This window comes from Austrofundulus limnaeus, unplaced genomic scaffold, assembly GCF_001266775.1.
Source record: "Austrofundulus limnaeus strain Quisiro unplaced genomic scaffold, Austrofundulus_limnaeus-1.0 Scaffold3, whole genome shotgun sequence".
Lineage (NCBI taxonomy): Eukaryota > Metazoa > Chordata > Actinopteri > Cyprinodontiformes > Rivulidae > Austrofundulus > Austrofundulus limnaeus.
Genome location: NW_013952405.1, coordinates 1,894,954 through 1,907,444, shown reverse-complemented (window position 1 = coordinate 1,907,444; position 12,491 = coordinate 1,894,954). Strand labels below are relative to the sequence as shown.

The 12,491-nt window shown below is 38.7% G+C and overlaps 1 protein-coding gene across 6 annotated transcripts in view; it reads left to right on the top strand.

The window, feature by feature from the left end:
- znf512b (zinc finger protein 512B) overlaps nucleotides 1-12,289 on the top strand; it is a 34,052-nt gene extending 21,763 nt beyond the window's left edge. For 4 of the 6 annotated variants that reach the window (XM_014016949.1, XM_014016958.1, XM_014016973.1 and 1 more), the window contains 8 exons: nucleotides 123-215; nucleotides 5,106-5,204; nucleotides 5,717-5,953; nucleotides 6,059-6,376; nucleotides 6,540-6,641; nucleotides 6,819-6,881; nucleotides 7,232-7,330; nucleotides 8,550-12,289. In XM_014016949.1, coding sequence (XP_013872403.1) covers nucleotides 123-215; nucleotides 5,106-5,204; nucleotides 5,717-5,953; nucleotides 6,059-6,376; nucleotides 6,540-6,641; nucleotides 6,819-6,881; nucleotides 7,232-7,330; nucleotides 8,550-8,897 — 1,359 coding nt within the window. In that variant the 3' untranslated portion in view covers nucleotides 8,898-12,289. Of the gene's footprint in view, nucleotides 1-122; nucleotides 216-5,105; nucleotides 5,205-5,716; nucleotides 5,954-6,058; nucleotides 6,390-6,539; nucleotides 6,642-6,818; nucleotides 6,882-7,231; nucleotides 7,331-8,549 lie in introns of those variants that run through there. The other 2 variants (XM_014016966.1, XR_001310908.1) reach the window with 2 other exon arrangements.
- The last annotated feature ends 202 nt before the right edge of the window (nucleotides 12,290-12,491 follow it).

Sequence of the window (12,491 nt, the reverse complement as noted above, 5' to 3'; positions counted from 1 at the left end):
CCCGCACACACACAGACACACACACACACAAATGATGAATCTGATTTAGAACAAACAAAAGTTTTTAATTTTTGACTTAGAGAAGTTAGTTTGATCCTCCTTGTGACCTTTCACCTCTGCAGCTCCAGGATGCCCTGAAGTGCCAGCAGTGTCAGAAACAGTTCAGGTCTAAGGCTGGACTCAACTATCACACCATGGCTGAACACAGCACCAAGGTACACTTGCAGTTTTTCCAGCAATACAGTATATATTATTTGGCATTATTTGTACAGCACTTTGTTGTTTTAAATATGCTTTAAGACTAAAGTTGATTTGATTTTGATTTTGTCTTCTTTTATATTGATCAGTCTGAATTCTTGAAAGAATGCCTTAGGGTTTTAGAGAGCTACAGATTTACCTCACTTATCTATTGGATATTGTGTTTTATGTATTAAATTATTAAAAGTGCATTTCACAATTTAATTCCTTAGTTTGCAAAAAGTCATACATTTGAGGATGGTATTTGTGTCCTTTTGGTTCASTCGTTTCCTTTTTGAACCATTTTAACTCTGACAATGGAGAGCTTCATTAAGATATTTTCATGACTGCCCTGCATTAGAATAATGGCACCCCAATGATGTTTGTTGAATAATTCAAAGCTGCCTGTTTGTACAGGTATCATAAAAAAATAATGAGCTCAGAGGCAGTAAACGTTGTGGCCTGTAGCATGTGGATTTGTGTTTCTGTGTGTGCACACAGGCTTTTAGGAGCTAATAATTCTTATGAATATGTACAGTATGTTTGTGTGGTRTGTAATGTCTGCCAGCTTAATGGTAGTAAAGATGGATGATTGTGCCATCTGTGCCAGTAACATTAGGAATGTTTGAAGCTGGAGCTTGTTGTACCAAGCCATTGCTGGCAATGTTCCTGTTTAGCAGCGCAAAAAAGGCCTCAGAGTGTTAACTGTGTGTTAAAAAGAAGGTTCTCAGAGGTTTTAGTAGGTGTTAAAGCTAAGTTTTACTTTTATTTGCAGATATGACATTGGAAATTTCTGTCATAAAATAAAAAAGCTAAAATCATTTAGTATTTATTGTGTTGTATTGTATGTTTCTTCTCAAACTCAAGTAGCTTCTTACTAAAGAAAGAGTTTATAGATTTAAAGGGCCAGAAGGTGCTACATTATTTTTCCCCAAAAAAACATTACCAAGATTGGGAGCAAGAAGATGCTTCTAGTTAGAGAATTCTGTTGAATATACCTAACATATTGTAACATTTTCCACATTGTATCACATGAAGTACATACAAGCCGTTTCCATCAACTTTTTTGCACATTTTGATGCATCACATTAGAAAAGGTTGATAGACACAACATTCGAAAAAAAAATCCACAAAAACGTTTTTACCCTCAAACATAGACTTAAATATCACTAGACTGAGTCCCGCCCATACCGTACACTGGTAGCATCTGTGACAGCATGGAGGAGCAAAAATGGCGTCCTAAAAGGGCAACAGCTCACAGCCTCCATAGAAACTAATAGATAAACAGCAAGCTGAACTGGATCTGTTTCACAGATTATCGGTCATGTTTTTACAATAAATTAATAACTATGTTAATTTCATTCAACAAACGTAAAACAGCAGATTTATACCAGAAAAATATWTAATTTATAAGTAACAATGATCTAAACCAGACCTGAAATCAGCCTGTAACTTAGACTTTAGCTTGTTGAAAAATGATGACTTCAGCTAGAATAAAGTATATTTATTATTTCTTCTTACTGTCATAAAAAATAAGAATATTTAAATTTACCAGTCAACAGTTAGAAAATGTTCTCTGGTTATAGGATGAAACTTGTTTCTATTAGCTAACCATCTCCTTAACATGTCAGGTTCCTCTAACAGAAACCTAAAAATACTCACGTTTATAGTATTATTTTACACTCTGTAGGTCTAAATATTAATCAGAGGACAAATCAGCTTTAATATTTAATAGTTTGTGTTAAACTGTAGCATGATTCAACAGTGCTAAACTCTGTATATATGCTCCACAAGCTAATATCTGCTAACCAGTTCAATAAAAAACAGTGATTACATCGACTTTATAAGATTAATTTAATTTAAAACTGTTACATTATGTTCTGCTCAGATCACATTGAGCTAAACAAGATCAAATCTGCTGACTTGTGTTGTGAAATGAGACGTTTTCCTGTTTATCTTCTGTTAATAAATCCATAACACAGACAGCTTTTCTGGCATTATTTAAAACATTATATAGATTACATAAACTGTAAAATGTTAATAATAATTAGATTAATATTATTATTAATAGTTTTAATGATTTCTACATCGTCAGTCCTTTTTTTCCTGCTCTCTTGTCAACATGTACAGTCATGGGAAATCCAGACTGTTGCCCATTTAGCGTTAACCGTTAGCTTCTACAGCCGATCACACGGTCACGTGGTCTTTGCACACTCCAGCTGTTCTATAGGACCTCCTTGCCCTCAAATGAGGTGGTTTTTTTGGATTTTCAAAAAAAAAAAGAGCTATGGCCAGAAATGGGAGATGGAAACACATTTGCCGAATACATTATGATGTAGCGAACGTTTACCTCACATAATTGATAAGTTGTTTCCTCTGTCAGCATCTTTCTGGATATTCCTGTAAGATTAGCATTTCTGCATTTCATTCTCTCCGTCTCCGGACAGCATGTAACATCGCCAATACTGGTTGATATGACAGAACAATTACAACTTACATGATAGCAACACTTTTCTCAATACTTCTCTCCATTGTCCCAAAATGTGTGGTCCCCAATAGTTTGCAACCTCTACTTCCTGTTTATTACAGCTGTGTGTCTGTCAAAATAATGCTTTGCTAAGCCTGGTTTATTCTCCAAATCAACATATGGAACACAGCTGATTTGAATTTTTTTTGCAACATTTTAAAAGTTCCCTCAAAATTTGCATTTTTTGGATGGAAACATGACTACTGTGTCATGGCAGTGTTTTATAGACATCTGCATCTAATGCTYTGCTCCTTATAGCAGATTGTGAGAACTCCCCCACCCAAATAGAAACCTCTCCTGCACTCCAGGATGCTGCAGAAAAAAAATGCATCTAATTAAAACATTTGACATTTCAATTAAGTATAACTTCCATTTCCTTGTTAACTGCTCTTTTTTTATTTATATATATATATATATTTTTGGGAACAAGTTTTTAAGTTTCAGTTCTTTAAAACTAGGCCACAAAAGGAAAACTCAGCAACTTATGTGTTTGCATGCAGTTTCCTCTTCTGCATGGATTTGTTGTCCTTAAACTCATTAAATGTCATTCTGATGACATTTAATGTATTTATGTGGTTCAGGTTAAGTTCAGCAAGATTTAGTGTGTATGTCAATAAAACTGCTAAATTTTGAGGTATTTTTATAGGTTATATATTTTTGTGTTTAAAAGTTCAGTGCGTTGAATTCAGAGCAGTCTATTAGCACAGTTACATTTTAAATTTTAGAACAATTTTTTGTCTAAATTAAAAACACAACAACCAAGATCACTTTCCARCTGTCCTCTGATATTTCCATGGATGTCACATACATTATATCCAGACAGCTTAGTCTTTCCACAGCAAGTCTGCAAAATCTTGTTGATGGTTTTTGGCCGTCACACATCGACCCTGATTTGTCTTTATGTACACATAAAACGTTTTGTCTCCTGCTAGACTTTACTTTGGGCTTTACTTATTTTATGATGTTTAGCCATACATTTACCTACATTAGTTACTGAGAAATGTTACCAACATTTTAATTACTTTTTTCATGTTTCAATGTAAAATGGTGTTCATAATCTGGTCACATATCACTGCTGATGTGCTATGTGTGTGTGGACATGGCTGATTCTCTGTTCAGGGTGGGAAAACACAGAAAGACAGATCCAGTGATGTTGACTTTGATGCTGCTCCTTTTATAGTGCTGCTTATTCTCTCACCATCTATGCTCTCTGTCTGTTAGAGAATTTAATAATACATGCTGGTGTAGTTTTTGTTTTTTCTTCCCTGTCGGTGTAAATCACAAGCTCAGCCTGATGGTGGTCGCTAGTCTCATGCTACGTTCACACCGAACGCGTTTTGAGCGGCAGGAGAGGCCGATTTACATGCAAAGTCTATGGAGGACTCGCCTCTGGGGGTCGTGCGTCACGGAAGGGGCGCAGAGCGTTTTCCGCGCATGCGGTGCTGCGGAAGCCGCTGCCCCCAGAGTTCAAATATCTGAACTTTTCGCCGCTCGACGCATCTCCCACTGAAAACCGAAACAGACGGACTGGAGATTTTTACCTGAAATCGACCATGTGCAGTTGGATTTTCTGGCAGGATATATCAGCACCGATGTTGATCAGTTGCTCTGGACCAAAAAAAAGAAAAAAGTCCGTCAGCTGGCAGCTTCTGGAGTGACGAAACTAACCAAACAAATCGCCTCTAAATCATCTGGTGAGTTAATTATCTGCTGTGCGCAACGTTCGCTTGCTTTTTAGTAAAAAAATCAAAGCCGTTTTCTTTTATTTTATCTTTATTTCACCCACCGAGGACACGCTCCTCCCACACCTCGCTGCTGCCGCTGCTTGTTCTGGTCTGAACACCAGTGCGTTCTTCGGTCTGAAAATAGTGCATCCAACAAGAGACGTTTTGCGCTTTTTGGCCGCTCAAAACGCGTTCGGTGTGAACGTAGCATTATGCTACACGGGTATCGCCTCTACCCTTTAGCTACCGCAGAGTTGAGCATCCTCCATTTCTGTGCATTAACACACGAGTAAACACGTGAGGCTTCCTCCTCTGGGATGCCTCAGTAAGTCCWTACTCTCTCCTGTGCCGTGCACTTCTTCCTCCTCTCTGGCCGCCCATCTGTCGCTCTGGTCTTGGCTGGGTTTGGCACCAGGCGACACACGGCCGACGTTGACAGTTGTGCTAAGCATGCCTTGAGTAACAGCCTCACCATGAAATCACTTAATGATCCTGGCGCAATGTGAACACAAGAGATAGAAAACACATTTTTTATTGCCTTTTCAAAAGTTGCACAGGAGTGGGGTTGGTGTTATTGTAGAAGGCGCTCATGCGACGGTGCGTTTGTTCCCCCTCAGCCCTCAGGGAGCGAAGGCCAGACGGGCAACGAACACGAGGAGAGGGAACGGCTGCTCCGAGTGCTCAAACAGATGGGACGAATCAAGTGTCCTAGTGAGGTATGTGCTTCTTATCCCCCCCCCCTCCCCCCACTGTCATTTGCTCTTTTCCTCACTCTCATTCTTTGCTACTTTTGCTTTCCCACAGCCTTTATTCCCATTTTGTTAACTTGCTTTTTTACATTTGTCAAGTTTCTCTTAACATCTGCCAGTTTTTCTATTTTGTTACCATATTTCTCTGGCTCTATTTTACGTCAACCTCTTATCTCTCTTCTTTTTATTCTTTATTCCCCGTTTTTGAACATTTTGCCCAAATCACATCAACTCTCTGTCTTCAGTACACACTAGAAAGCAAAATGTAGACTGAAAAAGAGCTGTGGAAAAGAAGTTCTTATTTGTGACAAGTTTTCACACACAAAAAAAGAGCATCTTTGTGCCGTCAACCAGAAAATATTGTTCCATTAAACTTTATTCTACTAACTCAGCGTACATTCTGTCTCATCTCTGTCACTGTTGTCAAATCATCTTACAAACCATTTTGTGCGCAAACATGCACACACACATATACACAGGGCTGTTCAGCCCATTTTTCCAGTCTGATAGGCTACCAGTATCATCAGCAGCGTTGTGGAAGAGAGTTCTCTGACGATGAGAAGCCTGTGTTTCTRTGCCAGCACTGTGGAAAAAACTACCGCTCCAAGGCAGGCCGAGACTACCACGTACGCACTGAACACCCCCCAACCATCACCCCCACCTCAACCACCAACAACTACAAGGACGTCACTGACATCAATACTGGCAGGGAGAAGGTAAGTGTATTATTAGAGGGACTTGTTCTGCTTTGTATGCTCTAGATTTTACTTATCAAACCTTTTACTTTCATGATTTTTACTCAAGATCTGTTGTTTTTTCAGGCAGCCTCTGAGGAGTCTGCGCCAGGAGGAAAGAAGGAGCAAAACCCACCTGAGAGGAGGGATTGGCAGGAAAAAGCACTGTCGAGCCAGTCCAAAGAGCGGGAGCTGGAAAAGATGAAGGAGAGGCAGCAAGAGAAAGAAAAAGCAGCACAAATAAAGAGCCAGGAGGACTTTGAAAGGACCCCCAGTGGCAGAGTGAGGCGACAGTCAGCTCAGGTGGCAGTGTTTCACCTGCAGGAGATAGCAGAGGACGAGCTGGCCAAGGACTGGGGCACCAAGCGGCGCATCAAGGACGACCTGGTGCCTGACAGCAAGAGGGTGAGGACACAGGGTAAACACAGTAAGAAAAGGTTGAGGCGTTCTGGATTTAGAGTAGCAAGAAAATCTAAATTGCACAAAATCAAACATCTTAGCAAAGCTACTTTTCAAAGTCAGCAAACRTTGAATGTTGCTAACTATAAATGAATGCATTTTTTTGCAGTTAAACTACACTCGTCCTGGCCTTCCCAACTTCAGTCCAGAGCTACTAGAAGCTTGGAAAAACCAAGTCAAGGAGAAGGGCTTCATCTGCTGCACAAACACAGTAAGAACAAACTCAGTTCAACACATTGCTGTATACAAAGTTTAATATCCAGTTCAATTAAACTGATTTGTGGATTTGTTTTGTCATTAAGTACAAAGTCTATAACTAAAGTAGGAATCCACAGAAATCTGAGCTTACATAGTTTGATTACTTCCTGTTTTTTCCACTTTGTCCCAGAACTGTGAAGCTGTTTATTCCAGTGTGTCTGGATTAAAAGCCCACCTTGCCAACTGCAGCCAGGTAAAAACATGCATCAACCTGATTACATCAACATCTCTCTGTTGACATTGTGTTACTGATAAAGACACACACAGACTGAAATGAAACCTAAAATTATTTACCAGTGACATTTTTGACATGTGTGAAGTTTCGATCTTTGAAACTAGCCAGTACTGGTTTGATGCAGTAAAGCAGTACAATGCATCACCAAAGAAATACATATAATAAAACTTAGAACTTTAAAATGTTGGTTTTCAAGATCTAATGTTCTCATAAATAGAAGCCAATAAATCATAGTATTTTAAAAGATGATTTAAGAGGATTGGCTTATACTTGTGTGGATACATGCCTTTGTACTCTGTGTTTTGCAGGGTGGAGGTGAAATGGGAAAGTACACCTGTCTGATCTGTCAGAAGGAGTTTAACTCAGAGAGTGGTGTTAAATATCACATCAGTAAGACACACTCACAGGTGGGTCACTATCAGTGTGAGACTTCACACAGACAGTGTGATTAAACACAACTTCATGTTTATATCAAGCTTTGTTTTTCATTATTCTGACAGCAACTGAATGTCTTTATGAGCATCTTTTTCCCAATAGTATTAACTTTTCTCTTTAAAACACAAGTTAAACCACATGTTTTCACACTATTGGATAAACTTTTTCACTAAGTGTATGTGTTTGTTTTTCACGTGAGGTACTTTTTGTTTTAGTAAATATTAGTACATAGATGTATTAGTATATATTGGCTGTGTCCAAAACGGCAGGCCGGGTCCTCCGAAGGCCGAATTTGTCGGCCGCATACGTCACACCGCCGCAACGAAGGACGTCCATAACCGAAGACTCCTCCGATGTGGCCGACAAATACGTCCTTCCTTTTCCCCGATTTGAAGGACAGGTCTGATGGATCCTTCCCGGCCCAGCATATCCCATAATGCATTGCGGCCCGACCGGAGATTTGTTTTGGCTAGTAATGGCGGTCGAAGCGAGACAAAAGAATATGTTTTAAATAAAAATATGGTGATTTAAACATTAAAAAAAATTAGCGGTTGTAATTCTAATACTTTTATCATTTGTATGGACATGTTTTTAAATATTATTTTTTCGTCATAAAAAACGCGAAATAAGCATGAACCTACAGCGGGTCAATTAGTTCTTCAAATGWTACYTTTAAGTTAATTTYATAGTTTTGTGATATTAATAATGCTAATATATTGATATTTTTCTAGTTTTGATTTAAGTTTGCTTGTTTAGCGTCGTCACAGTTGCTAGGTGACATGACGTACGCCGGGGTAAGGAGGGGAGGCTAGACCGTCCAAATTCACAGACACTTTTTTCCGGTCTTCCCGGTCTACCAAGRACCCGGCCCGCCGCGACCGGGTAGTCTGGGTCCTCCGGAGGACCCGGCCTGTCGTTTTGGACACAGCCATTAGCACCAGGTCAGAGTTGTGCAAAGAAGACAGTTTTGCTGACAAATGTGTACAGATTTTTCTGATTCAAAAACATTTTTGTCTGAAATAGTTTGTCAGGTATTCAATTACAATGCAGCCCACTAGCTTGCATGCTCAGTATATAAAATCCACTTTTTTAATAGATGAACAATGCACTTTAATTTATGCATCTGTTTGGATGTATTTGTTTTGTTTAAAACTTGATTTGACTGATGGTTTTTTTGCTTTGTTTGATCAGAACTGGTTCCGTGCTGCAACAAGTCAGATGGTTTCTGGGAACAAGAGCAAAGTCCTGGACAACGACGAGATTAAAGCTGAGGTGAGGAACGGTGCCACCGCCGGCAAGAAGAGGGGCCGCAAGCCTAAAGAGCGCCTCCTTATGGACGAGCCTCTCCAAACAAAAACAGAAGCCCTCACCGCCGCACAGAACTCTATCCCACCAACCGTGACCCCTCCCTCGGGCTCAGCACAGCCCCCAGCCTCGATTTCTGACCCAACGGACAGTGAAAGCCCCGTCCACAACAGACAGCCTATCCCTTCCGCCACCAGACGAAGCAAACCCAAAAGAATCTCTTCGCCAGAGTAGCACTGCTTTTATCAACCCTGGTGCCAGAGAGGAAGCTTACTGTAAATGGTTTGCTGGGGGTAAAGCTAAAAGACCTTTCTAACTAAAACAAGAACTCAACACTGAGAAGAAAGCTGACTCAGCCAAGAAGTAAAAGATCAAATACATCCTTTTAAATCTTGGTTTGACACCCTAGAGCTTAGGTGTGCACTGGTATACACCGTAATCTCAACAGTAGTGTTTTATTTCGCCATTCCACTTTTGTCTCCTTTTAAAGGCACACATTTCAGTTTCTGTACTCGCAGCAGTGTAGTCTGTAGCAATTCAAGATCCAAACCAGACTAACACACTAGTTTTTCAGCACCAGTAGGATCCCAGCTAAAGAGTAATTTTCACTGCAGCGTTCAAAGATGTGTTTCAGAGGTTTTAAAAGAAAATTCTATTCGCATGGTGAAGTCATTATATATTAGCTAGTGTTTTCTCATGTTTTCTTTTCCCGCAGATATACTGTACGGTGTACATAAACAGTATCTATATCTATATATCTATATACTCAAAGCAATGATGCCATCTGTCATTTTTAAGCCCGATCCATCCAACTGGCGCACAAGCAGTCAAAAATATTGGAGGGAGGGTGAGTTGTGGTGCAACGTTGTTTGAAGCGATTGTTTCCCTTTTTGTTTTTTGTTTTGTTTTGTTTTGTTTTGTTTTGTTTTGTTTTGTTTTGTTTTGTTTTTTTGTATGCAGATGTCATATAAGCTAATTGTTGGTTATTTGTTAATCATGTTTATTATTTTTTTTCCACTGCTGTCAGTGATACAATTTTTAACATAATGATATCTGCTTTAACAACCAGGGAAACAAGTTAAAAATATTATTTCCACACTTAAGTAGAAAAAAAAATGGGTTGGTTGAGACGTTCATCTGTAAGCTATAAGTTGGTTACGATAATATTTAAGTGAGACTGGTTTAAGAAAAACAAATCTATGTTGAGGCATTATAGGATATGTTTTTGCAAAGCTAAATATTTGACAGAAGGAAGGATTTTGTGTGAAGGTTGTTGCACCGTTGCAGCACAATCAGAAGAGAAAATGTCACTATTTTAATGGAGATCATTACTTTGGCTCCTGCTCTACCTTGAATCTAAGCTGAGGAGAGAATAAAACAAATGATATCTTTTTATAGAAAGATCGAGGATAATAATCTTTTATTTAACAGGGAAAAAAATAAATCAAATTTTAGATTTTCAGAAAAATAATGTATATAAAGAATTTTCTGGAAGCTTAAAGTTATTGCCTTGCACTTTAACCCTTTACCCTTCTTGCTCCTCTTTTGACTTTTTGCACTCTAGGATTATTCAATCTAACCTAGTGGCTGTCTGGTACAGGAGCAGGATTATTGCCCTCTCGTGTAAAAGTTGTTCAAAACAGCTTTTTTTGTAAAGAGTCAAATGTGACTATGATTATAAGTTACCCCAGAAAGCCATAACTGGTCTTGAAGACGTTTAAATTGCTCTACTAATGTTAGATGTGCTTCAGATTTGTTACAGGTAAAAAAAATACTTAAGATGAAATAATATTTTGACTTTAACATGTTTAAAGTAGATATTTGAGTCCACAGTTATACTAAACAGACTTCAGCTAATGGAATCTCCATAAGAAGATGATTTGTATGTGCAGTTCATGTCTATAAAACRATGACTTACTTGCTTTAAAAGAAGGGGAAAAAAGAGATTGTGAATCTATTTTATATTCTACTGTGCGTATTACCTAGATAGCAATCTGATAGTTTTGAATAAAATTGTGATGTGAGTATATTTTGGTGAGATAATAAGGGTGCTTTTACTCGCCACTTTACCTTAATGACCTGATACAACTCGCTTTCAGTCTAATTCAACCAGTTGACCTTCTCACTGGCAAGTTGGGATCGTTTTGCGCCAAAACATCAAAGTCGTCGTAAAAAAAATTTAAATAAAAAATCGAGCACTTATGTCAAACGGAACCTTTTTTTAAGGAGTTCAAAGGTGGTTTCAGCCCAACGCTGTGACTTTTTACAGTGTAAAGATCTGAGTCCCAGTTCCTCCATTACCAATCAGACAATGGAGTTTATTCATGTTTCTGTTAGTGGGTTGRACCTTTTATCGGATATCAAGGTTCAGATGGGGAGCAGGAGAAGCACTGACTGGTCTGTGGATGTTTTTAATACGAGTTGTCTGGACTTTGTGTGTATGCGTGCGTGCATGTGTGTGTGACTGAAACAGTTAGCACCTTTTGTAATGACTGGATGTCAGAAAAGGTAACACTCGTCGCCGGGTGTTGCGCTGCGGCACAAATTCAGTTCGTCAGCTGCTTGTTTCTCGTTTCATGAACGACATCGCGTCGACTGTGTTTACCCGACAAGCTTTGGTGTTGCAATACGCTAGTTTAGCACTGCTTTTAACAGTGAATATTTTATATTTCATCACACCCTTTACTATTTGTCTTCCTATGACGTGGAAAAACACATGTATCCCACAGTGAGCAAAAACTGCAACATGTTTAGAAAGTACAGCAATACACCATATTTAGCAGATTTTGTTGGCTTGCTAAAATTTTGATATTGATGTGTCTCCTCAGAGCTGTATGGCTGTTTTCTCTCCCCCCCCCCCCTACTTTTGTTTGCTTTGAAAACGCTTTTTACATAATATAAATCTAAACAAAAAAAGTAGACCACAAAGAACCTTGTAGGCCTATGTGTTGGCGCACACTGTTATTTTATCCATTTTTATGATGATGCACATAAATTGAGCTTTTTCAGTACACAATGGCAAACATGTTGAGAGAGTCCTTTTATTATTATCTATTGAATATGGGGCAACAAGGCATATGTTTGTGTGTTTGTTTCAGTATTAGTGCACTTACTATAACATAAAATAGGCTTGAAATAGGAGTGTTGTTGGAGCTTTCTAGTTACCTGGACTGTATGTGGTGTGACTTTTGTACCTGGGGAAACAGGAGGCTCAAGTGTCTTCCCTTCGTCAGCAATGTTATATCCAAAATCAAGGTTTATCCCTAGAAATCCCCTGACCCGGCTCCTGAAGTTGACCCTTTTTATTTGAACAACAGTGGTTCGTTTTKTATGCTACCTACTTGAAAAGCAGAAACTGGCATTTGGCTCTGTTGTGACGGAACATTTGAGAGTTTTATGAGATGATACTGCAGCTCCTAACTGTTTTATGACACATAGGCAACAGATAAAATTAGACTAATTATGTATTAAAGGTTTCCTTATCTGAAATGACGCTGTATAGTACCTAACACTGGGGGAATTACCACCTCCTTTGTGTCTGAACTGTTACAATTTTTCCCCCGAACTTGTTGTATTACCTGTGCATTAGTATCCCTCAAATAATTAATAAAAGTTTGTTGACTAAACGTGTGTCATTCATTTTAGTTTTTAACAGTGTCACCAATGTTTGCAGTGTGTTCAAAATGATGGATGAGTTTCTGTTGACCTTTGGGAAATTTTGACCTTTCATTCTGTGGCTGTGCAACATTTTATTTGTTTATTCTAGTGTTTATGCCTTTTACTGTCAAATTTACTATTTAAATACTAACTTTTTTTAATCTTTAAAAT